The following is a 23,467-nucleotide window of genomic DNA, read 5'->3' as shown; positions in this document are numbered from 1 at the left end:
GACTCACTGACGCCCTCGCACTGCGCCTTTGACGTGGCGGTGTTCGTGAGCAGCTTACGTGTATTGTAGGGCGTTTCGGTTCTGCGGCGTGTAAGTGCGCGTGCCGATGTCGACGGCTGAAACCGGCGTGTCGTGTTGCTCGTAGCCGCTTCGCCTTCCTTCCGTTTTGCCCCGTGGTACCCTCCCTGCCTCTGTCTCTCTCCCTGTCTGTCTGTCTCTGTCTGGTGTGTCGTGTGGCGCATCGTGCCGCGGATGGCAGCGGCGCATAGTATTGTGGGCGCAGACGTTCTTGATGGTTTCGGCGTTGTGCCTTCTTTATCGCTTATATATATATATATATTGTGTGTGTGTGTGTTCCGTTGGTTTTCTTTTTTTTTGTGCGTGCGCGGTTGCGCGACGGTGGATGCGCCCTCTCGTGCCGGAGGTTTCCCTCGCTCTAGACTCTCGTGCTGCACGGCTGACTTTGGCGTCCAGGGAGGCGAGGAGGAGAGACTGCTCATGACGATGATGGCAGTGGCGGTTTGTTGTTTTTTAAGGGGGAGGCAGGCAGGCAGGCAAGAGGGAGACGTCGGCCTGCCTTTCCGCGTGTTGGAGCGTGTTTCTTTTCCACGTGGCCGGTTAGTCAGGTGCGCGTGAAAAGAGGAAGAGGAGGGCCGGTGAAGACGGCGACTGGTCGGATGGCACATGGCGGTGGCTGCATGTGAGTGGTGTCGGTGAGCGAAAAGGCGGGAACGGGAAGGAGAGCACACTTGGTCTCTCCTCATCTTCGAGGATGTGTCTGCAGCGCGGGGGGCGGTGAGTGGGAGGGGGTGGCATGAAGTAGACGTAACTATCTCACACCTCTTTCCTAGCATCCCACCCACATCTTCCTATGCTTTTTTTTCCTTCTCGCTGCGTATGTATTAGTAGTTGTGCGTGTGCGGGTGCAAGTGTGGGTGTGGGTATCGCGGTCAGCAGCTATACCGTCTTAGAGGCTGTTTGCTTCTCTACCTCCTTCTGTTTTCGCCTTCCCTCGCTTCCCCTTCTCATGGGTCGGTGTGCTTCAACACTGTTGTCTGTCAAACAGCGGCAGCTGCGCTGATGGCGGAGGCTCCCCCCCCCTCCCTGGATCGCTGACGTGAGTATAGAGTTGTGTCTGTGCAGGTGTCTCTTGGGTTACGCAGCGGTGTAGGGAAGGGAAGGGAATGGGCAAGGAGAGGGAACGCGCGAAGGGAGTGGTGATGGCGAGTGGGGGTATGAATCGAAGACGTGTCGAAGGATGTGGACCTCATCGCCATCCCCACTCACCCACCCACCTAACCCAACGCTTCGTTGCTGTAGGCATCGCTGTTGGCTCTATGTGTGTCGGTGCTGCGTTTCCCAGGCACGCATGCAGGCAGAGACGCCCCCTGTCGGTGTCTCTCCGTCGGCGTTTGTGTGCTCACGTGCCCGGATGCCCTTCTTTTTTCTTCTCAACTTGTCGACGCATGATGGCGCTCGCTGTCATTAAGCGTGTGTGTGTGTGTGTGTGCGTCGTTGCTACCCAGATGCCGTCGACGTCTTTCATTTGTTGTTGGGCGGAAGCCGTTGATGTGTGTGTGTGTGCCGGTGTGCCGGCCGTCGCGCCCGCCCTCCCTCTCTCTCCATCTGCTTTGTCTGTGCAGAAGGCCCTTAACGTGTGCGTGCCGGGCGGATGAGGAGGTCGGCGCCACGTCGGCGGACCATGTCGTGCGTGCGTGTGTTGTTTTACAGGTGGGCTCCCCTCTTCATCGTTTTATACGTTCTCGTGCCCGCGTTCATCAAGATCAACGGAACATTGAAAACGTCGCATGCGTACCGAAAGTCCCCGTCCATTCGACAGGAGAGACGGCGCGCCAGCTCGTTTTTGCTCCCTCGCGCTGTTTGTGTGTGTGTGTGTGTGTGTGTGCATCCTTGGCCATCTCTTCCATCCAACCCTGCTTCACCTATCCGCATCTCTACACCGCCACGCGAAGACGTGCAGCATCAGTGTCGATGAGCGACGGCAGGCCACATGGACGAGGGAGGTGGTCACGCAGACGGAAAGAGCCATTGAAGACGGCGCAGGCAGAGAAGACGGTCACTCGTGTATGGAGGCCGCCTCTGCCGCCGCCGCCCTTGTCTCTTATTCTACCATCCTCTCTCGCTCTTTCTGAGAGAGACAGTAGGGAAGGAGCAGGGCAGGAAGGCATGCAATGACGTCTGCGCGTCCTCCAACCACCCACCACCACACCCGCCGTCTCCCGCCCCACCCACTTCGTTCCGCACTCCAAGCAGAAACGAGTGTCTCTCTGTGCACGTGGGCATGCGTGCTTCAGGCATCAGCGAACCGTCATCACCGTCGTACACGTCAACCGTGCAGCACGCTGTGGTGGCTCATCATTGACCCGACCTCATCATCTGCCCCCCACCCCTACCCCCTCCCTCCTACGACCTTTCTGTTTGTTGTGCCCATGAGCGCAGGGCAGTCAGCTTAGCGTGACGAATTGGTGTGTGTGTGTGTGTCGCCGTGATCTCTGAGTGCCGAGCACACTCGCAGAATACTCTGCCCACATATTACCCGTAAGCCGCGCATCAGCCCACCACCCTCTATCGTCTTGCATGTGGCACGTACCGCCGCACAAGTCCGCCCATGACTCCATCTCTTCCTCTGTCGCTGCATCCTCATCCGCCGTCGCACCCTCGGCGCTGAGCGAGGATGTAGCAAGGCTGCTAGCGTGGGGGCGACACGCGCTGCTAGCACAGCGACAGCAGCGACGTGCCTCGAGCACTAGCCTCGCCTGCGCTGACCAAGACTCGATGTCGCCGAGGCCGCCGCGTCTGTCGTCCTCTGCCGCGCCAGTATCCACTCCCGTGGCTCCAGGAACCGATGAGCGCTCGTGGGAGCTGCATGCACAAGGCCTGAAGGCATCGGCGAGCACATCCGGCTTCTCGCGCACGACTGCGGATGCCCCTTATACCGTCGAACAAGCACGGAAGCGCCTCGCTCAGCTCGAGGACCTGGAGGCGGCAAACACGCGCGTGTTTGAGAGCCGATGGGCGCTGCTGAGTCTCGGCCGCGAGCGGCTGCTACGACTACACCGTAAGCAGCGCGAGGGTGAGGCCCCATCGCCGCATACTCGTCACCTTCAGCGGCTTACCGTCGCTGTGCAGGCCATCGTGGAAGGGGAAGCGTCGCTGAAGGAGGCTTTGCGCGACATGCTGCGGGGTTTGGCAGAGCTGTACCAGCGACATCAGCAACACCACGGTCAAACTGAGGAGTATGCGGCCCACTCAGCGTCGGCTCGGGAGAAAAAGGCGACCCTGCTGGAGTCTGTCCACGGGGGTGGTTCCTGCGACTCGGAAGAGGATGCAGGGGCGAAGGAAAGCGCGCCCGATTCGTTGCGAAGTCTTGCGGATGCTGTGGTGCGGCGCACCCGCCTCCTGCTAGGCTCGCACTGTGAGTCGCAGAGAGCTCGCGCAGAGCAGCGCAGGGCCGCGACAGCGCGGCTACAGCGGCGCGCCGAAAGTGAACAGGCGCTGCAGCATCGGCTCGAAAGGCTGAAGGCGGCCGTGGCGGAGGCGACCAAGGAAGAAGCCCACGAACGTCGCCGGCTGGCGGAGTTGCGGGCGCAGTGCGCAGCGGCTGAGCGCGCCGCTGCGTTACAGAATGCGTCCGCGCTGCGAGAGCAAGCCACAAAGGAGGCACTGCAGCGTGTTCAACAACTGCATCAGCACGCCGCTTTCCAGGACGCCATCGCGCGTCAGGAGCTGGCCGCCAGCGAGGCTCGCTATCACCAGGCGAAGGCAGCCTACGACATGGCCATCAGTGATCACCACGCTGCTGAAGAAGCGCTCGCAGCGGCGCAACAGGCATACCGCGACTCGAAGCGAAGACGTGAGGATGCAGAGGATGATCTTGAGCGGGTGCGGCAAGCCTTGAAGTCCGTGTCCGACAAGTACGATGAAGTGCACGCGCAGCGTGCACAGGCAGCAGCAGACTGTGCGGCCGTGGACGAAGCGCTCTATCAGAAGCGGCGCGCGCGCGACGGTTGGCTGTCAGGGGAAAAAGGTGATGACAGCAGCGAGGTAGCCGCGGCCTTCTGTCTCGGTGGGTCAAGTGCCGCAAACGGTGCAGCGGAACGCTACACAGTGCTTCAGCGAGAACTGCCGCGGCTGGAGCGGCACTTGCAGCGCAGTGTGGAGGAGGTGGTCGCTCTGGAGCGGACCGAGGCCGAGCTACGCGGCACGCTGGAGCGGGAGCGGAGCGCGCTCGACCTGCTTCGCCGACAGAAGACGGCCCTTGAGGCGCACCTGGCGTCCCTCGAGAGTGGCGTCGACGGCGCACTCGGCGTTGTGGCGCGGGAAAAGGTGGGCAGCCAAGGGCCTGCAGTGTGGTGAGAATATCGTTTCCGACGGCGAGGCAGTTGGGAGGAGGGGCTCATCGGTGCTGCCGGCTGTTGAGGAGCTGGCGGGCAAGGAGGAAGACGCTGGCACACTTGGCGAACACAGAGCACCTCTTCATGTACGTTGTGGCCCCCTCCCCGACACGCACGCACACACACACACCGCACCCTCTCTCTCTCTCGCTCCACGGCGCATGTCCGTCCAGCTGCCTCCCTCCTTCCCTACAACTCGACTGTGTGTGTGTGTGTGTGTGTGTGCGTGTGGTCTATCGCAACGTGCGTGCTCACCTTCGTCCCTCTCCATTCGATTTCATGGTGCATACGCGCAGACGCAAGGCGATGCCGACTGCTCCTGATCATCGTCGCCGTTGCCCCGCTCGCTGGCGGGCACAAGAGACGAGGCGGTGCCGCATCGCTCCCCTTCTCGGTGCCACTTCTCCTCATCCACCGCACCGCTCCGTCTCCCACTCGCTCGCTTCCTCTCTGTGTCCTTCGACTTTGATGCTCCTGCCGCGCCACGGCGTAGCGCACGAACACGCGAACAGCCCACGCACGCAACGAACTTGTCCGTTTATACGCGCACGGTGCTCTCTCTCTCTCTGTCCTCATTAGCTGCCGTTTGAGGCGCCGCATGAAGTTCCATCTCCACGTGGTGGACGGCAGCGCCCCCGCCCGCGGCGGGGCGGCGCCGTTCTCCTCTCCGCCCACCGCAGCGGAGGCGACGCAGGCGACGGCGCTGATGCTCTTTGCCCACATGACGCTGCGGTGCGGTCACCTGAGTGATGTGTTGGCCGTGAGCGCCAGCACAACGCCCGCCCTCGCCCGGGCAGCGGCGCTCCAGCCGCAACAGAACCAGCTCCACTCTGGCGCCGCACAGCTGGGCAACGCCGATACCTCGGTAAGCGAGGACACGCAGGTGCTGCAGATGGCCGGTAAGCTGCTGAGCGGGGTCATCGACAACGACGCTGCCACCGGCCTCCCCTATATGGACATGGACGGCGGCGATGCTCGCATAACCCCTTACGCGTACTTCAACTCCTCTTTCTCCGAGGCAGAGCAGTCACTGCGCCGCGCCGTGTGTATCTTGGCGGAGGGCGGTACCGCGGCGCCGCCACCATACTTCGACCTCATCGCCACGACAGACATGGCCACGTTCGACTATATCATTGAGTACTACCAGCAGCAGCGCGTGCGCCACGGCGGTGCTGTGACGAAGGGCAGGGGCACAAAGCCGGTCGGCGTGATGCATATTGTCGCCGACGATCCGTCCAGAGCGGCGCTTGTGCTGCAGCGCGTTGTGGAGCTGATGTTGAAGCGCAGTGGCTGGACTTTCTCCGTTGATGCGCGCACCGCAGCGGAAGAAGAGGCGCTCGCTGCGCAGACGGAGGAAGACGACGATGGCGATGACGAAGATGGCGGCGGCGGCGATGCCGGTACGGCCGGTGGCCGTGGCGGTGTCGTGAGTGCGGGCACCGGGGGTGGCGGCGTGCAAGCCGGTGCCCGCAGTGGCAGTGTCGACAGCTGGGTGAATCACATTGATGAGGCAGTGCATCTCTTCGCACAGTTGTTCGGCGTGGACGTTTTGGTGACCCTTGTGTAGGCAAGGCACGGCGGGTGGAGTGAGTGAGCGAGCGAGGCGTTCCCGCTGATGGGGGAAGTGTCGGCTCCGCGTTCATGCGGTCATCGCAGGAGGCGTATTCTCTGTAACGTGTGATGAGGTAGTGAGAGGTAGAGGGAGGAGGAGGGGGGGTGCAAACCCCTCGGTGACTCTTGCTCCCCATGCGTGTACGTACGCGTGCCCAGGCGCCGGTGTGCCTTGAGGTCGCCACTGCAGCTATGCCGAACCCCCTTTCTCTCTAAGCGAACAAGGCAAGCGGCTTGGCACACGCGCGTGCGCCGCCGTCGATTCGATGTGCGGTGGGAGCTGCGTAATGCATGTTGGGGGTGTAGTGAACGGCGTGGAAACGCGGCGCGCGAGTACGTCGCAATGGTGCATGTTTCGCGTCCCAGCTCCAAAAGAGGTTGCTGCCTCAGAGTAGCGGTTATGACGTGACCCCACGCAGCCTCCCCCTCCCCTCCCTTCCCCCGGAGAGAGCCGCCTTTTACGCGACGGCAACACTAAATGAAGCCTTCAGTATCCTCTTACAGAAATGTGGGCACGCATCAAAGAGCCCTCGCCTCACCTTCGCTAATTCCTCCCTCTCCCTCCCCCTCTCCCTCTCCCTCACTTGTGCCTCATCTCTCCTCGCGTTGGATGTGCACCCGCTAAGTTTGCGTATGGGTGAGAAGGAGGCAGTGACGTGCGTGTGTGTATGTGTGCGTTTCTGTGACTCTGCAACGCGCGTCGATATGCTCCGTCACTGCCCGCTGCACCGCTGCCTGCCCATCAGCGTTGCTTGCCGCGTCCTCGGCTTCCAGGCGCCACCCACAAGCAAGCGCGACCTCCGGAAGAGGTTCGTGCAGCTCACGAAAGAATGTCACCCAGACCTGCACGCCGACAATGAGAAGGCCGCAACAGCGAAAATGGTGCAGCTGACGGAGGCCTACACCTGCCTGAAAGAGCTGCTCGAGCACCGAGTGCAGTACCACCAAGGCGCCGGCCTCGGCCCGCGTCCCTCCAGCGCAAGTGCGAGCGGCGAGGGCAGTGCGGCAGCGCGCCCGCACGAAGATGCGTGGGCAGAGGTGACGGCCAGCTTCCGCGCGCCGGGCTCGTCGATAAGCCTGCGTGGCTTCACGCTGCCATGGCAGCGCACCACCAGCAACTCGGTGATTTCCTCACTGGAGGCGAAGATGCGGGAGGCGAACGTGTCTTTCAGCGACTTTGTACGCTACGCGCGGCACCTCGAGAAGGACCGGCAGACGAAGGAAAACCGCATCCGCGCAGACGCGGCCATGGCAGACGGCACACACGGCTTCACGGCGGAGTACTTCGAGAGCGTGAACAAGAACAGCGCTGTCAGGCGTGCAACGGAACGGCGTAGGCTGCCCATGACGCACCTCATGACCCTCGGCGCCTTCTACTACGGCCGTCGACTGCGCAATGGCATCGAACAGGCACCGCGGGGTGCATGGCGCACGCTCCGCTACGTCGTTCTCGGCCACTGAAGGGGACTCCTTGCTCAAGGAAGGTGGTAGGCATGCCCCTTGGCTGTGAAGGTGTGTGCGAAACCTTGTCGCCTGCCCGCATCGCACCTCTTCATCTCCCTTCACGCCTATTGTCCAGACCACATTCACGACACACCACCAAGCGCAGATACTTGAGCGACAGGAGAAGGAAGCACCGGTGTGCACATGCGTGCGTGCGTGGTGCTCAAAGAGGAGGACACATGTGCGACGCCTTCCCACTCCTCCCCCGCTCTCCCTTTCTCCCCGAACCATCAACCTTCTCCCCTCCTCACCCCCTTCCTTCCTTCCTGCATCATCATCGGCTGCTGCTCGCGCACACGCGCACAGAGTCGAACCTCGTGAGTGGCGTGCGCGCGTCAACACACCTTCTCGGATACACGGGCCTATAGAAACGCAGGCATGCACACGCCGTATCTCCTTCACACCTCTATCCCCTTACGCCCTTTGTTGTCGCTTGCCTTCTCCTCCCCCCTTTCCTGTGGGCGACCCGCGCAAGCTCACGCGTGTCGGCGTTTGTGGCAGCGGAGCAATGACACAAACGTCGTCCTCGGAGGCGGTCTCCGTCGGGCGGCGGAGCACCGCCATCGGGAAGGAGTCGTCTCTCGCTGCCCCCTCACTGAGTACAGCGGCGACGCCCTTTTCGCTTCGCACCGGCGCCGCGCTTCCTCGCGAGATCCTGGCATGGTTGCAGTCGCTGCAACTTGGCGGCTCCGTCAAGTACCCGAAGCGGGACTTGGCCAACGGATATGTGATTGCGCACATATGTGCTCGCTACTGGTCGCATGTGCCACTGCACAGCTTCGAGAACAAGGCCAGCGCTGCGAACAAGCAGAGCAACTGGTTTGTTCTGCGCAAGGTGCTGCGCCAGAAGGGGGTGGATGTAAGCGCAGCAATGGTGGACGGCATGATGAACGGCGCTGACGACTGCGCCAGCGCCTTCCTGCAGCAACTGTACACGGTGCTGACTGGCAAGCATGCGGACACCGAGGCGGTGCCGCTGGAAGATGCGCTGCCAGACGTGCCGGCCAGCAAAGTGCCGGTGTACGTGCCGACCAACACCGGTGGCGCCGCTGCACGCACGCGGCACGTTGGTGGCACGAATGGTCCTGGTCTCTCCGCGAAAGTGGACTCCCGCAGCGACTTCGCGGGCGGAGGCAACAAGGCCGCGTCGTTGTTTGGCGCTGCGGCGGCTGATGTCAGCATCCTGGACGGCACCAGCGGCAAAGACGTGCGGAACGCCCCCCCGGTGCTGCTGCCGCCTCTGCAGTCATCACTCCCGGTGCCGACGCATACGCAGCCCGCTGCATCGCCGTCATCCGGCTTGACAGAGGAAGCAGCAGCCGCAAGCAAGCCGCTCCTCAACGTGGCTGTGCGAGCTGCAGGGGAGGTGTCGACAGTGCTTTCGGCGCAGCAGGCATCTGCGTCGGCCGCTGACGACGCCACTGGCGCACCTATGCCGGCGCAGGTCTCCTCACTGGCTGGTTCGTGGTTCTGCATGAAGGTGCGCGAGGCGGTGCCGGTGGACGCCCTCGAAGCGCTGATGGAGGGCGACGAAGCGGCCTCGGCGCCGAGGCCGTCGCTGTCTGCCACGCTTCGCTGGCTCTCTGCTTTTCCATCTGGTGATGGAGATGTGGAGGGCGAGATGAAAGCAGCGCTCTGGAGCACAGACGGAGACGGCCATAACGTTCAGCAGGCATTGCTTCGCACGGGTGCCTGGCAGGCGATCCTCGGCGCTGTGCCGGAGCTAGCGCAGATAATTGTGCACCACGGCGGCCACGGCCTCGATGCCCTTGTGGACTGCCTGTTTGCCTCCGTCATGAGTGTGCAGTCGCGGATTGGTGGCGGTGGTGAGGGTGACGCTGGCGGCGGCGCGCCGTTCGCCTTCGTGCGCAACGCTGTGCACTTCAGCGCCGTCCTGCTAGCGACGCTCAGCGACCTCAACGTCCACCATGCCATCGCCTGCTTTGAAACGTACTTTGCGGCGTCTCCGACCTTCGCGCAAGCGTTGCGTGGGCTGCGCTGGTCGTTGGCAACCGACTACGCCACGCTCATCACGGCCGTCTTGCCAGCAAACCGCCGACTGGCCGCCACAGTGCTGAGCTCGCTATGGGGCACCATCGAGTACGCTGTGCGTGACTCCGCCGCCGAGGAGACGGTGCTGGCCGGTGAAGCCGCCGCTGGCAATGGGGAAAGTAACTCTGTTGGCGCGGAAGACATGGCAGAGGTGTGCCTGCTGGTGCTTCTCCGTGCCCTGTTGACCTCCCTACAGCCCAGCAGCGCCGGTGCCTCCTCCCACACCCCGTTGGAAGCGCCCATAAGCAGTCACGCTCAGATCGACGCAAGTGGGCGCACAATGACGAGCACTGTCCGCCGTACAGCCCCGCGCTCTAGCAGGAGCACGGCCATCACCGCATCAACCTCGCAGGACGCTGTCTCCAAAGCCCTCGTGCAGCTCGCAGAGAAGCGCAGTGTTGCGGTACTGCAGCAGTCCGCCATGGGCTGCGCGAGCGCGACTGGCGTGGGTATCGACGAGGCGTTGGTGGCGGCGGCGACCGAGAAGGAGGCGGCAGCGGTGGCTCTTGCCGTGCAGGTGCTGCGCATGGAGCTACACCCCTCGCTGATGGCGGCATGCGTGGCGGGTGGGCGTTTCTTCGACGTCTACAACGCGCTCTTCCCTTCGTCGGATAGCGCCGCGACGCCAATACCACCAAACGCGTCGTCGCCTACACTCTCAGTGCTTCGGGCGCGGTGGCTACGCTGGTGTCTGCAGCGGCGGTTCGAACTCGGCTTGTACTCCCCCTCGCCCGCCACCTCGGCCGTGGCGACCGTGTCCTTGTCGCCCCTCTCCCAGCAGCGCCAACGTGTCTCCCATGTCGTTGCCTCGTTCGGGGTCCGCGACGGAGGCGGCCATCGCGCCACCACGACCACGCTCGCCCAGGAGCACGATTTCTCTGTGGACAGTGCCGAGATGCGCGCGCTGCTGACAGGTGTGCAGATACTTTGTCGCGAGCTGTCCTCCTCCACTGAGTCGCTGAAGCCTGCAGATGCGCAGTCGCGCGTGCTGGTGGCGTGCGCGTTGGCCGAGTCGCTCCCGTTCCTGCCAGCGAAGTACAAAACTGAGAGCACTGGCGTAGACGGCGGTGATGGGCAGCCAAGTGCGGAGGCAGTCGAGTCGCCTCATGATAGAGATGGCGGCTCGGCCTTCGCCGAGGACGCGGCAGAGGCCGCATTGAAAGTCTTGATGCACGAGGCGACGCCAGCGCAGATGCGCTCCATCCTCGCCTGCACATACGAGTTGCGAGCAGGCGCAGCGGTGCAGAAAGGCGAAGAGTTGGAGGACGAGGCGCAGTGGATGGTGCACCGCTACGTGGGGCCCCTCAAGCCGTCCGGCTTGCTTGTCGTGAAGAGCGATGCACTGCTGCTTGTCAAGGCGGCTCTCAGTGTGGTAAGCAGCGGTGGTGGTCACACAGGCAACTCCGGCGGCAGCGGCTTATCCCCATCGTTCTCTGTGGCGGGGGACAAAGACGTGAAGCTCACGGGTGGCACCGGCGGCGCCCGCCGGCTCGCTGCCCGGGCGGCGGTGATGGCCAGAGAAGGCCAGGTAGACGAGAAGATCGCTGAGCGGGTGCGATGGCTTGCCAGCCTGCTGGTAGAGGGCCGCGCCTGCGTTCGTAGCGGCGCGCCGCCCTTATTTCCGTGGCGAAGCACCGGTGATAGTGGCGCAGTCCGTCGCTCTCCCTCGTCCCTCCGCGAGGACACGGCCACCGTGGCTTCGGCAGCGTCAGAGGCAGAGGTGCTACAGTGGCAAGCGGTGCTGTCGCACTGTTACGAAGACCTTGTCCTAGTGATTCAAGCCGCAAGCTCACGGCTGCGCCAACGTGGAGGGGCTGGTGCCGGTGGAAACCCTAAAGCCGCCGAGACGCACTTCTCCGAGGTTGTTGGTAAGGAGCTCCTGATGCTGGCGCAGAAGGCAGAGGGAGTAGTGTGCATCCTGTGGCGTGAGCTGGCACCGATTCTGGCAGTATCGGCGGCGTTAGGATCGAAGAGCGAGTCGGAGCGGCGCTTCATCGGCGCCGCAACCCCCTCAGTGGTCGCCAGCTCGGCCTTCATAGGCAGCTCGCTCTTCTCCTTCCTGGAGGATGTGTCACACGAGGAGGTGGCGACGGCGGTGAGCTGGATCTGCGCTGTTGCTGGTGTGTAGTGGCACCTCCCACTTGTCGCGTGCGTCGTGTCTGACGTGCGTGCTTCTTCGTCCACGTGGCTCGCCCGCACGCCCTCTCTTCGACACGCTTGCAGTCCTACAATGTCCACTCACCATGCGCCCTCTTTCTCCTTTTAGTGGCCTGGTTCTCTGCAACTGCTTGGAATGTACAGGAGGAACGCATGCTCGCATGTACACACACGCACCGGGGACGAGAGAGCGAGAGAGCGGGCGCGTGCAGGGCAGCACTAGTCGCGGCCTTCGCACCTCTCGTGAATCCAGTCGTGTGCGCGCTGCGGGCGCTGTCCACTTTTGCCGCTTGCCTGTGTTCTGCTGCTCATTGGTTTGCGTGCGCCGCTCACGGAATCGCAACACACACACACACACAAGCTGATGGCGCTCTCGCTCTTGCTCTCTCCTTCGAAGACCCTCCTGCCTCTCCACCGCGACGGTGTGTCCCCCACACGGCGGGTGATGCCGCTGTTGGTGGTGGTGGTGCACAGTCGTAGAGACGGAGGCGGAAAGTCTTTGGGGGTGGATGTAGGATCGATTTCGTGGGCGCTTGATTGATGTACAGCGCGGCGTCCCCTCGCTCGCTCCCACGTTTTGTTGGTGCAGACAGCGTACGCGAGGGCGCGATGTGGACGAAGAACAACATCAAGGTACTTAACAGAATAAAAAGACGTTCGAAGGAGGAGGTGGCGGGAGGGAGGAAGGGGGCGACGGAGGACGACGCCAGCAACACCGCTGCATCTCTCCGCGCTCATCGTCCTCTTTCTCTCTCCCCAACTGTCCCTCCGCTCCCACACCCCAGAGATGAGACGGGGGAGGGGGGGCGACGCTCGCTTGTGCGCCGCTAAACGGGGCATGTGAAGTCAAGGGAAAAGATGGCACTCGATAGGCGCCGGCTGGGCTGTGCTACTTGTTGTTTCTGCGCACCTTTAATCCCCTCTCTCTCCCCCATCCTATCTATGCGTTCGTTGTCCGCACACCACTGTGGTGTGCACGACACGTCAGTGAAGAGGCGGTCCGAGTCACAGCTGCACAGCACGAAGAAACAGGGAGAGAGATCGCTACGCGCACACGCGAGCAGAGCCTCACTCACACACATACCCCTGCACGCGAACGCGTGAAAGTCCGCTTTCCGCCACCACCACCACCTCGTAATGCCGCCGAAGAGCACCGTGAAGAAGGCCGACAGCGCTGCCGCGACGGGCAAACGCAAGAAACTGTCCTTTGCCGAGTCAACGGTGAAGGCGGCCGCGGCGGCGATCCACACCACGAACGTCAACGTGCCGGTGAAGGCAGCAGCGAAGCACGCCCCTCTGGGTGCTGCACCTCGCAGGAAGGGACAGAACGCCAAGAAGACGACAGTGAACACCAGCAGCGCCGCGAAGCAGCGGGCGGCTACAGATCTGAAGCGTAGCGGGATCGTGAAAGCCAAGAGGACTGAGGAGGAAGTGGCTGCACCGCCGGCGCCGAGCGACGAGGAAAACTCGAGCGACGATGAGGATGACATGCTGAACGGCGGCGCGGCTGTCGACTCGGACGCGGATAACCTTAGCGACATGGCAGACCGCGCTCCATCGGACGACGAGGACGACGAGCTGGGGGCCGGCAAGCAGGCATCCTCGTCGGCGTCTCGTCAGCGCGACAGCAACGGCACCGTCGAGCCATACCGTGCCGTGCGTCTGAGCTTTCTGCCGCCTGAGTTCCAAGAGCCGCAGCTCTACAAGTTTCTTAACCAGTTTGGGGCAACGGTGCTGAACTGCTTCTGTGTGCGCAGCAAGCGCACCCATCGATCCCGCGGTATTGCGTACGTTGAGTTCGACAAGGAGTCCGCCATACCGCTTGTGGTGGAGGAGTGCAATGGCATGGCGCTGGGCGGCAAGGCCGTACGCGCGCGCGCCGTCACGATGCGGCGCCGCATGCCGTCGCGCCAGATGGTCAGCCGCCGCCGCGCGCTCGCCTACGCGTACAAGACACAGGGCGCGCCACTGAAGAAGCACGACGTGCGTCGCAAGGATCCCGTAGGTCTGCTCATCAAAGCAGTGCGCACCGAGAAGGACAACAACAACTATCTCGAGAGTCTCGGCATCGACTTCAAGACGGACTTCTTCCAGTCTCAGCTGGCCACGCTGCCGCCTGGTCTCCTGAAGAAAAAGCGATCTCGGTCGAAGAAGTCGGAGAACAACACTGTCGCTGCGGCCGGTATGGCGAAGGCGTTCATAAAAACAACTGACATCGTGACGTCGGCACCCAAGTCCAGCCCGAAGCGGGCGACTCGCAGGGCACCCGCGACGAAGACTAAGTAAGCCACTTTGAGCAGAGATGGTGCGGCGAAGGGGGTGGTGTGCAGGGGGGCAAACGTGTGCCACCTCGTCACGCCGGCATATGCGCAAGCACTTGCCCAACAGTGACGGGGCAGTGCGGGGGGACAGGCTTACCTGCTGCCCCGTGCGTGCGCTGCTCTTTTTTTTTTGGGGGGGGGGGGGGTATGTTTTAAATCGGGCGATAATGACGGATAACATCGATGGTCGGTTCTGTGCGTGCGCCCTCTTAGCGGCTGCGCGCGGCTTGGCTACGGCCCTTACGTGTTGTTTTGCAGCGTCGCTTGTGGAGCAACGTCTATCGGTCCCTGTCAGGGGATGTGCACGGATGGATGTGGCCGTGGCAGTGCGAGCGCTAAAGCGCCATAAGCGAAGCAGCACACCACGCAAAGGACATCAACGACGGTTCCCGTGGCAATGATGGCAGCTGCAGCGATAGAACAGCCACACGCACACACACAAGCGCGTGTGAAGAGAGAAGTGGGAGAGAGCTGCGCTACCTGACGAAGCGGGGGATACACCCGTGTCCCAGGTTTGTGTGCACGTGTGTTTTACCAGCCGCATGCAGACCGCATTGATACTTGTGTGTGCTTCCTCTGAAGTGACGCAGCAAGAGGTCAGCCGCGGCCTCAGCAGCTCGCAAACAAGTGAGTCGAACAAGCTGATCTACGCATGTAGCTGTTTTGTTTTTCTTTGGGGAGGGGGTTGTTGAGGAAGTCCGTGCAATCTCGAGTGCTGGTGTCCCCCCTCTCTCTCTCTCCCGTCACGCGCTCCATCACATCTCCTCTGCTCAACCTCTGCTGCCCTTCCTCTCATCCTCCGACACACACGCACGCCTGCGCGTATGCGCCTCAACAGCTCTTTGCTTTTTCTTTCGAAGTCTCTTGTTTATATCCGCTCTGACTGTAAGCACCTCCACAGAAAAGCAAGCGCTGCCGCCTGCCGTTAGATCCGCCATCGCCGTTCATCACCTCAGCTTGTCGTGCTGCTTCCGTGTGCGTTTGCGTGTGTGTACGTGCTTCTCCCGCCCGCCTCATTCCAACGCGCCTCCACCACCCTCCTTCCCCTCCTCATCCGTTCCTGCTACTCCTGCTGCTGCTGCTGCTGCGCCCTCGCGCGCGCGCATCGAACCTGTTCGGGCACGCACCAACACACAAGCATACGTTGCAGCCGTCGAGCTCGCTGTGACGCAGCAGCATAAACGGCGCACGTCTGCTCTCCAGCGCTCTTGTCTCCTCTTCCTCTTCTCAAAGCCTCCGCGCAGCGCTGCATCGGCGCTGAGGAGCGGGCACGCGCGCACACACGCTCTCTCAGGCATTTACGAGTCCTGCTGTGAGCGTGACAGCTGTATCAGCAGCAGACGTAAGCGTTGCAGCAGCTTCAACAGCGACCGCAATCGCCACCACCACTGCTACACTCATTCTTGTTCCCTTCTGGGTAGATTGCCCCACCCACTCTTTGCGGATGTAGACGTGTAGACGCGTGCGTGCGTGCGTGTATACATATATATATATATATATATGTGTGTGTGTGTGTGTTTCCGGTTTCCAATCGTTTCTTCTGCCCGCAGCACTACTCTCTGTGCAGCACCCCACCACCACAACCTCCCCTTGGTCTGAAGTCGCTTGGCTGATGGACGGACGTGTGTCTGCGCCTGTGTGCATTTCTGTTTCACCACCCTTTTTTTTATTATTATTTTGCATCGCGAGAGACTTTCTCTGCTGCTGGCATTGCGCCTTGACCTCCCCCCTTGGCTTGCCATCGCTTCCTCGCCCGCCACGCACACACGGGACGCAGACGCATCTTCGTTGTCTCCCGTGACCGCAGTGCACGAACTGCCCGACGAGAGAAGATGCTTACCGAGTCCTCCTTGATGGAAGCAGACGGCGCCGTCTACGAGCCCTCCGCTGCCCACGGCAGCACCAGCGTGCACGCGCCTCACCACCACCACAATAGCCATCACCACACCCACACCCATCAAGCGCATCAGCAGCACAGCTCTGCCTCGCACCCGCACTCGTCTCCACTTGGTTTTCTCACGCATGATGTGGAAGAGGACCCGCCGCTGCACGAGCACACGACCAGCGTCAACCGTAGTTACTCAGACCTCCATCAAGGTGCCTTCCTGTGCTACGCGTTCGGTCTGTGCGCGCTCCGCACGGCGCTTCAGCATCCGATGAACCTAGCTCTTGCTCGGAAGCAGACAAGCGCCGCAGCGAACACGATGACTACATGGGGCGTCCTCTCTCACATATTCGCGCACGAAGGACGGTGGCGCGGCCTTCTGCAGGGCATCGGCTCCCTCTCGATGGGCTGTGCACTCAGCGAGGTCATCTACCTGTGCATCTTTGAGTGGGGCCGCGAGCAGGTTCCCATCGACGGCACCGCAACGCGCGACGCCATCTCCGGGTACGTTGCCGACGTCATGTGTCGCTCCGTGCACATCCCACTTAGCATAATTGCGTACCGCCAGATGACGGCGTCCCCGTCGCGGCGCATGAACTCGTGGCGGACGCTGCAGCACATGTACTCGGAGCGCGGCCTACGCACGGTGTTCGCCGGCTTCGGCACAACCCTAGTCGTCGGGTGCCAGTGGACAGCCATATGGTGGGCAATGTATGGTCGGCTGAAAAGCTTCCTCTACGACACCTCTGGGCCGCATCTGCAGCGGCTCTCTGAGAAGAGCAAGGCGTCCCAGCGAGGGGGCGACGCAGCGGACAGTGGATGGCGTCTGCCGAGCTGGTGCATCTCCTCCGACGACAACGTCCTCATCAACGGTGCTGCCTCCGTCACGACGAGCGCGGCTACCGCGGTGCTCTTCAATCCCTATCTGGTGGTGCGAACAAATCTGCAGGTGACCCCCGGAGCTACGCTGTGGTCCGTGACTCGGCAGCTGCACCGCAGGCGCGGCTTCCGCGGCTTCTACAGCGGGCTGCTGCTGAGCGTGAACGCGTGTGTTGTGGACGGTGTCTTGGCGTCGACCAGTTACGAGTATGCGAAGCTGTGGGCCGACCGCACCCGGGATGGCCATGCCAGATAAGCGTGCGCACCGGCATGCACACAAGGGAACAGAAAATGAAAATAGAGGGGGCAAGCAAGAGAGCGAGGCACGTGGGCGGAGGGCCCCTTCCTCCTACTGAACTCCTCGCCAGCATAGATAAAACATGCACTGCTTATACGCGCTACACGTGATGGGCGAGTGTATTGTAGGTGTGTGTGTGTGCGATGCTGTCCTCGTTGATTTCCTGCTCTGGAGGGTGAGACGGGCTCGAGGAGCAGCACACGAGGACATCCCGTGGTGAAGAGGGGGCGCGTACTGGGCAGGGGGTCCCGAACGACGAACTCTCGCTCACTTGCGCGCTCTCTTCATTGCCTCCTCTCTCCACTGCCTACGTGGCCATGCCCAACACGTTTGGTGGCACTACCCATCACAGGCTTGAAAGAGATGGAGAATGGAGCCCATCAACCCCGATAAAGCGCCTCACCCCCCCCGCCTCCCTCCTTCTCTGTCTCTCCCTCTCTTTCCCTCACTGACCTCACCCTGGCGAGGGCAGGAACTCTTCACTTTTAAGGAGGAAGGGAGAGAGGCGGGAGAGATCGGCTCGCAGAGAGATGCGCGAGGTTTGCGTATGTGTGTGTGTATGTGTGTATGCGTGCCCGTGAGCGTCGTAGCGGTTGGAACTCCATCGAGATCGAACTTGTTTGCCTCCCTCGTTGTGTGTCGCCGGTGCACTTCTCTCCCCTCCCCCTCCCTTGTCCACTCGCCCTCTCCGCGTCTCAGTCGCTCCCATGCGTCTGTGTACCCCTTGGCCCTTGTGGCTGTATGCTTGCCTGGCCCAGGCATGTAAGTGCAGAGGCCGCCTCCGGCTCGCCCTCTCTTCTCTCCGCCTATTGGGAGGAGTGAGGGCGCTTCTCTGCCCGTGTGAAGGCGCAACACACGCACACAAGATAGACAACGCGGGAAGCGGAGCGGCATCATCCTCACCGTCGTCATGGCTGCCGTTCGCGCTCGGTGTCGTGGTGGTGCTCGTGCGCGATGGTCAGCCAATACACACTTGTCCAAGAGAAAAGTGGTTGGCGCCCTTTCGCAAATGCATGTGAGACGTGGCCCGGCGTGGTCCATCTCCGCGTATCGTCATCGCCGCATTATGCCCTCCACCGCCACCACCACCACCCTCGTCGTCGCCGTGCAGGACGCATGTGTGGGAATGGCCACCATCATTCTCAATCCAGCCCTCTGGTGTGCTGTGTATCTCTGTTGGCCTCGTCCACCGGAGCCCCCCTCCCTCTTTCTCTCCTTCTCTCTCTCCTTCTTGCTATTCCCATGCCACCAGCAGTACGCAACCTCTTCCTACCAGCGCCGTCATAATGTCCGGCAGCGGCTGTGGCTTTCTCGGCAACGTTGATCCGGACCTTCCGCTCACCCCGGATGGGGTCACCTACCACGTCGCCTGCAGCAGCGAGCGCCTGGCAGACCGCATCATCTTGGTCGGTGATCCAGGCCGCGTGAAAATGGTGAGCACCTACCTGGACACTGGCAGCATCGTCTACGAGGCCTCGCACCGTGAAATCAAGGTCGTTACCGGAGCGTACCACGGAGTTCCAGTGACGGTGCTGAGCACAGGCATGGGCACCGACAACATCGAGATCGTGATGAACGAGGTGCACATCCTGAAGGAGTACGACACGCAGAAGCGGCGATGGCGCGCTCGCGTCGGGGATGATACCCCGGCAGACCCGCTCGAGACGCCGTTCGATCCATCGAGGGTGAAGCTGATCCGCGTTGGCACCTGCGGCACACCGAATGACGAGGTGCAGATAGGCTGCCTCGCCATCACGCGGTACGCCGTCGGCATGGACAACACCTGCCAGTACTACGACCCCCCTGCGGTGAACCACACGGCGGACGTGAAAGAGGTGCTGGCGAAGGTTCAGGCAACCTCCCTCGGGAAGGTACAGGTGTACGCAACCAAGGCCGCACCCGCCATCACGCAGGGTCTCGTGGACGCCTGCACGGCTCTCAACAGAAAGGCGGGTGTGTCGGAGCAGCAGCCCTACTACGTGGGAACCACGTGCAGCGGCAGCGGCTTCTACGGATGCCAAGGTCGCAGTGTCGGCCGCTTTCGCGGTCACCTCACCGTCCCGCATCTCACCGAGGAACTCGGCGACCTGCGCTTCAACGTCAGCGAAGGCGAGCAGCGCGTCGCGAACATCGAGATGGAGAACAGCGCTCTCTGCTACCTCAGCAACCTCCTCGGCTACCAGGCGGGCACGGTGTGTGTCGTGATTGCGCGGCGTTCTCGCACCAATCGCACCTTCGCGACGCCAGAGCAGCTGGCCAAGGGGCTCTCCCGCGCCATCACAATCGCCCTAGAGACCCTCATAAAGGAATAAGCGAGCCACCGTCGCCGGCGCAGTCGGAGAAGGAGAGGGGGGCGTCGTCGTCATTGTCCCCCTCTCCTTCTCCCGTGAGGCTTCACGCGACTCCACCCCCCCCTCTCCACCACCACCACCACCAGCACCCTCGCTCACACGCAGATGCCACCGCCGGCACTTCCCTCTCTGGATAGCGCAGCACATAACCAGGAAAGGGAAGCGGCTGCTCGTCGCTCATCCATGCGTTCTGCTTCTGGTGTTGTCTTGCATTCAAGTGCAGTGCGCCACCTCTTCGTCTCCTGTCATCTTGTCCTTGTTGGACGTGGTGCCGGGGTGTGGGTGGAGAGGGGGTGCGGCCCCCACCCCTCCCCCTCTACGTCTACTCGCCTACTCAACGCCATGACGCACGTGAAACCCCACCCCACACCCTCCCTCCCGGCCCTGACGCAGACTCCATCGCGTGGTGCGAAGCAGCCGAAGGCACGCACTACAGCAGTGCACCGACTTGGCGGTCGTTGCAGGTCCCCACCTGCCTCAAGCTCTACCCACCCAACCCTAATCTTGCAGGCCGCCTCACAGCCGTTCACATCATGCCGGCCGCCAGCCCTGGTGCATCTCTCGAGGTGGCACTCAGGTTCCTTAAGCCAGGAGGCAGTGCGAGTCGTTAGGTGGGCGAGTGAGAGTCGTGCGAGTGACGCTGGCACTCTGCCCATCATGTGGATGGCACAGACGTGCTCACCGTTGCAGTTCGCCCTGAACTCCCCACGTCCTAGACACTCAGCACTGGCACGACCAGAAGTGGTTCGGCATTGGCAGGGAGAGGGGGGGGGGCTGCTTGGCTTTCACCCCACACGGGGCGAGGGTGCACCGGCCCCTGAGGATGCACCGCACGGAGGGCTGTGTGTGTTCCCCGTCATCAGGGACATTGAACGTTGTACATAGAAAGACATGTTGCCTGCGATAGCAGACGGCACACGCGAAGCGCAGCGAAAATGCGTCACGCGTGGGGGAGCTGCGCGCGCGCGCGTGCGGGGAGGGTGGCCCGACGCAGGCGGCGATGACTCCACGTGATAAGCACGGGCACTGCGCAACCACCCTTTTGCGGAGTCCTCTCTGAACCGCTGGCGGCGGCGCCTCCCTCTTCCTCCCTCACGCATCCGTGTGATGGTGCCGTTATGCAAGCAGAAAAAGGGCACCACGCTCGTTCTTCTGCCGCCGTGCGCGAATCCCCCACCGCCCCACCGCCTTCCTCTCTACTCCTTCCAAGCAGTGTGTGCGGACCAGACATGAGGAGCGCATTGCTGCGCCACATTGATCGCAGGTCATGCCTCTCATGAAGGACGCCACTCGGCTACCGAACACATCACCGCTGCCCGCCCTCATGGCGGCGCTGAAGCTTTTTGAATGCAAGCCTGATACTGTGGCAAGCGCAGGCCCTGCGCCGCCACACCGCCTCTACACGTTCGGCGGCTGCACTTATGAGCTTTCCAGCCTGCCGGAGGGCCACACAAGTAAGGGCGCAGGTGAGCCGCTCTCGCAGCCACCCGTCAGCTGCTCTACCACGGCGCCGACAACTGGAGCGGCGGCGCCCAGGAGTGGCAGCGGCAGCGGCATGGAGGGTGGCACCCATGCGCGTGTACCACGTGCCGAGGCCGGCATCGCTTCATCTTGTGCCGAAGACGGCACGCGTCTGCGCTCAAGCACTTCCTACCCATCCATCATCATTCAGTTTGTGTGTCCGATCCCGCATGCCCAGCTAAACCGGTACAACAACCTTGACCACGCACTGAGCACAGCGTTGCAGCAAGTGGCACCTCACTGCACATACGGCTTGCCTTCTCCCTGCCCTGCAGAAGCGGCATCCGCAGCGGCAACGTCGCTCTCCTCTATCGCTCTGTGCATTCCAGCCGAAGTGACGCCCCAAGAGAGATGCGCAGCGGCCGCGTTCGCCGCCGATCTGAGCCTGCACGCTCTTCGACCGGTCCTCGAGGGGCTTCTCCAGCACAGCGGCGCTACCATGCAGAAGGAGTGTTTGCTACTGCTGCCTCGCACCGAGACCACGACGAGCACAGCCGCTTCGCAGCCAGTGGTCGACTCAGCGTCCATCTTCTCTGCAAAAGCCCTCTTCATTACGGCAACGCCGACGCCTGCGGCACTGGTATCACACGGTACAAGCGCGTCGGCCAAGACGGCGCCGGCATGCTTCTATTCCGGCACCGTCTCCCTCACCGTCTGCGTTGGCACCGACGACAAAGGCGAGGCGGTACTCATGCGGCGCTACCTGGACGCCTTCGCCGACGTGAAGAGGGCACCGGTGCTGCTGCTCGTTCGCGAATCGGCAGAGCCGCCACCAGAGGTGGCCGCTGAGGCCGGCTCGGCGATGACAACGGAACACCTGTACGCGTGGTGGTGCACCTTTGTTCTTGCCCCGCATCAGATGACCTCTGCAGCATCTGTGGAGCGGTTGCTACGCTGGGCGCGTGAGCTGCGGCCGACGGTTCTCTTTCACGTGCACCAGGAACGGATGGCGATGCATTCCCTGCTGCGCCAACAACTGAGCACGTATGCTGCTCACTTTGACTAAGTCGATGTGGCAACGGGAGGGGGTGGGGGAGAGGCGTCGGCCTCTCCTGTGCCCTTCCGACACATACACACACACACACACACACACGCGCGCGCGCGCGCGCACGATCCGTCGTTGCGCCTTTTCTGTTCACGCAGCTATGCAGGGATGAGGACACAAGTGCATGATACTGCCGGGCAGTCATCCAGAGGCGACTCCACTGCATTGGGCAGTGCTGTGATGCCTACACGCCTTCCTTTGCCTTGCTGCTGTGCCGTTCCCTCCCCCAGAAGAAAGCAGCCTTCAGAGTGGCACAGCTACATGCGCAGCCCGACACACTCCGTGTTGAGCACATCCATGCCTCATTCTCTCACACATCTCCTCGACCCTCACTACGCCTCTTCGAGCCTCTCAACCCCACTCGCACACACGCCGCAGCCTCCACAGCCGCCATCGCCACCACCACCACCCACCCACCCGTCAACCTTCCCTCCACCCCACCCACTCCCGCACCACCATGTCCCGCACCAAGGAGACCGCCCGCGCGAAGCGCACCATCACGTCGAAGAAGAGCAAGAAGGCGCCGAGCGCGGCGTCCGGCGTGAAGAAGTCGCACCGCCGCTGGCGCCCGGGCACCTGCGCGATCCGCGAGATCCGCAAGTTCCAGAAGAGTACGAGCCTGCTGATCCAGTGCGCGCCGTTCCAGCGCCTGGTGCGCGAGGTGTCGAGCGCGCAGAAGGAGGGTCTGCGCTTCCAGAGCAGCGCTATCATGGCGCTGCAGGAGGCGACGGAGGCGTACGTTGTGTCGCTGATGGCGGACACGAACCTCGCCTGCATCCACGCGAAGCGCGTGACGATCCAGCCGAAGGACATCCAGCTGGCGCTGCGCCTGCGCGGTGAGCGCCACTAGAGAGCTAGGCGGACTCTAGCTCACTCCCTATCTCTCCTGTGTCGCTGGTGCGCTGCAACGGTGGTGAAAACAGGATGAAGGGCGCAGGATGCGAGAGAGAGTGAGAGGAGACTTCGAATGGCCGTCCTTTTTTTCTTTTGTGATCCTCGCCAGAGTCCCCCTCTCCACCTGCGCACGCACCCGCACACACGCATGCACCTCATGCGTATCATAGATGCCTTTCCTTTTTCCTTTGCTTTTGTGAGTATATCTTTTCTCGTGTTACTTCTCGCCTCGCATGGGCTTGCTCTGTTCGCCGGCATCACCCCTACTCGCTCACGCCAGCACCACCCTCGCACGCGGACGCCATCGTGCCTCTGTCTTTGTCTCTCTCTCTCTGGCATCTCGCTTCCTCGTGGTCTCCGGGGCGTGGAAAATGCGGCGCGTGTTGCCTGCTCGCCGTCCCCACGCCCGTCTTGCTTCTGCTCGGCAAAGGAGGCCTCGAAGAAACGTGGCGGCAAGGTGCGGGGTGCGGGCCTCGATGCAGGCTTGGCGATGTCTGCACACTCATCTGCACAGGTAAATCGACAGCAACGATGG

The 23,467-nt window shown here is 62.3% G+C and overlaps 9 protein-coding genes across 9 annotated transcripts; all 9 read left to right on the top strand.

Moving 5' to 3' along the window:
- Nucleotides 1–2,598: 2,598 nt before the first annotated feature.
- LINJ_10_1150 (hypothetical protein, unknown function) lies at nt 2,599–4,377 on the top strand (the record flags this gene model as incomplete). The annotated part of the gene is made up of 1 exon (XM_001463722.1): nt 2,599–4,377. One exon carries the CDS (start codon nt 2,599–2,601, stop codon nt 4,375–4,377), a length of 1,779 nt encoding a protein of 592 aa, XP_001463759.1.
- Nucleotides 4,378–5,013: 636 nt separating this feature from the next.
- LINJ_10_1140 (conserved hypothetical protein) lies at nt 5,014–5,982 on the top strand (the record flags this gene model as incomplete). The annotated part of the gene is made up of 1 exon (XM_001463721.1): nt 5,014–5,982. The coding sequence occupies one exon, from the start codon at nt 5,014–5,016 to the stop codon at nt 5,980–5,982; it is 969 nt and encodes a 322-aa protein (XP_001463758.1).
- A 677-nt stretch (nt 5,983–6,659) lies between these two features.
- On the top strand, nt 6,660–7,487 carry LINJ_10_1130 (conserved hypothetical protein; the record flags this gene model as incomplete). The annotated part of the gene is made up of 1 exon (XM_001463720.1): nt 6,660–7,487. One exon carries the CDS (start codon nt 6,660–6,662, stop codon nt 7,485–7,487), a length of 828 nt encoding a protein of 275 aa, XP_001463757.1.
- Nucleotides 7,488–8,037: 550 nt separating this feature from the next.
- On the top strand, nt 8,038–11,709 carry LINJ_10_1120 (conserved hypothetical protein; the record flags this gene model as incomplete). The annotated part of the gene is made up of 1 exon (XM_001463719.2): nt 8,038–11,709. One exon carries the CDS (start codon nt 8,038–8,040, stop codon nt 11,707–11,709), a length of 3,672 nt encoding a protein of 1,223 aa, XP_001463756.2.
- A 1,166-nt stretch (nt 11,710–12,875) lies between these two features.
- LINJ_10_1110 (RNA-binding protein-like protein) lies at nt 12,876–14,024 on the top strand (the record flags this gene model as incomplete). The annotated part of the gene is made up of 1 exon (XM_001463718.1): nt 12,876–14,024. The coding sequence occupies one exon, from the start codon at nt 12,876–12,878 to the stop codon at nt 14,022–14,024; it is 1,149 nt and encodes a 382-aa protein (XP_001463755.1).
- Nucleotides 14,025–15,891: 1,867 nt separating this feature from the next.
- LINJ_10_1100 (putative carrier protein) lies at nt 15,892–17,079 on the top strand (the record flags this gene model as incomplete). Its single annotated transcript, XM_001463717.2, has 1 exon — nt 15,892–17,079. One exon carries the CDS (start codon nt 15,892–15,894, stop codon nt 17,077–17,079), a length of 1,188 nt encoding a protein of 395 aa, XP_001463754.2.
- Nucleotides 17,080–18,407: 1,328 nt separating this feature from the next.
- LINJ_10_1090 (nucleoside phosphorylase-like protein) lies at nt 18,408–19,433 on the top strand (the record flags this gene model as incomplete). The annotated part of the gene is made up of 1 exon (XM_001463716.1): nt 18,408–19,433. One exon carries the CDS (start codon nt 18,408–18,410, stop codon nt 19,431–19,433), a length of 1,026 nt encoding a protein of 341 aa, XP_001463753.1.
- Nucleotides 19,434–20,796: 1,363 nt separating this feature from the next.
- LINJ_10_1080 (putative ARP2/3 complex subunit) lies at nt 20,797–21,999 on the top strand (the record flags this gene model as incomplete). The annotated part of the gene is made up of 1 exon (XM_003392204.1): nt 20,797–21,999. The coding sequence occupies one exon, from the start codon at nt 20,797–20,799 to the stop codon at nt 21,997–21,999; it is 1,203 nt and encodes a 400-aa protein (XP_003392252.1).
- Nucleotides 22,000–22,495: 496 nt separating this feature from the next.
- On the top strand, nt 22,496–22,888 carry LINJ_10_1070 (histone H3; the record flags this gene model as incomplete). Its single annotated transcript, XM_003392203.1, has 1 exon — nt 22,496–22,888. One exon carries the CDS (start codon nt 22,496–22,498, stop codon nt 22,886–22,888), a length of 393 nt encoding a protein of 130 aa, XP_003392251.1.
- Between the last annotated feature and the right edge of the window lie 579 nt (nt 22,889–23,467).

Source organism: Leishmania infantum, chromosome 10, assembly GCF_000002875.2.
Source record: "Leishmania infantum JPCM5 genome chromosome 10".
NCBI classification, from domain to species: Eukaryota; Euglenozoa; class Kinetoplastea; order Trypanosomatida; family Trypanosomatidae; genus Leishmania; species Leishmania infantum.
Note: the sequence above shows the minus strand (reverse complement) of the source record. Positions and strands in the feature narration are given on the sequence as shown.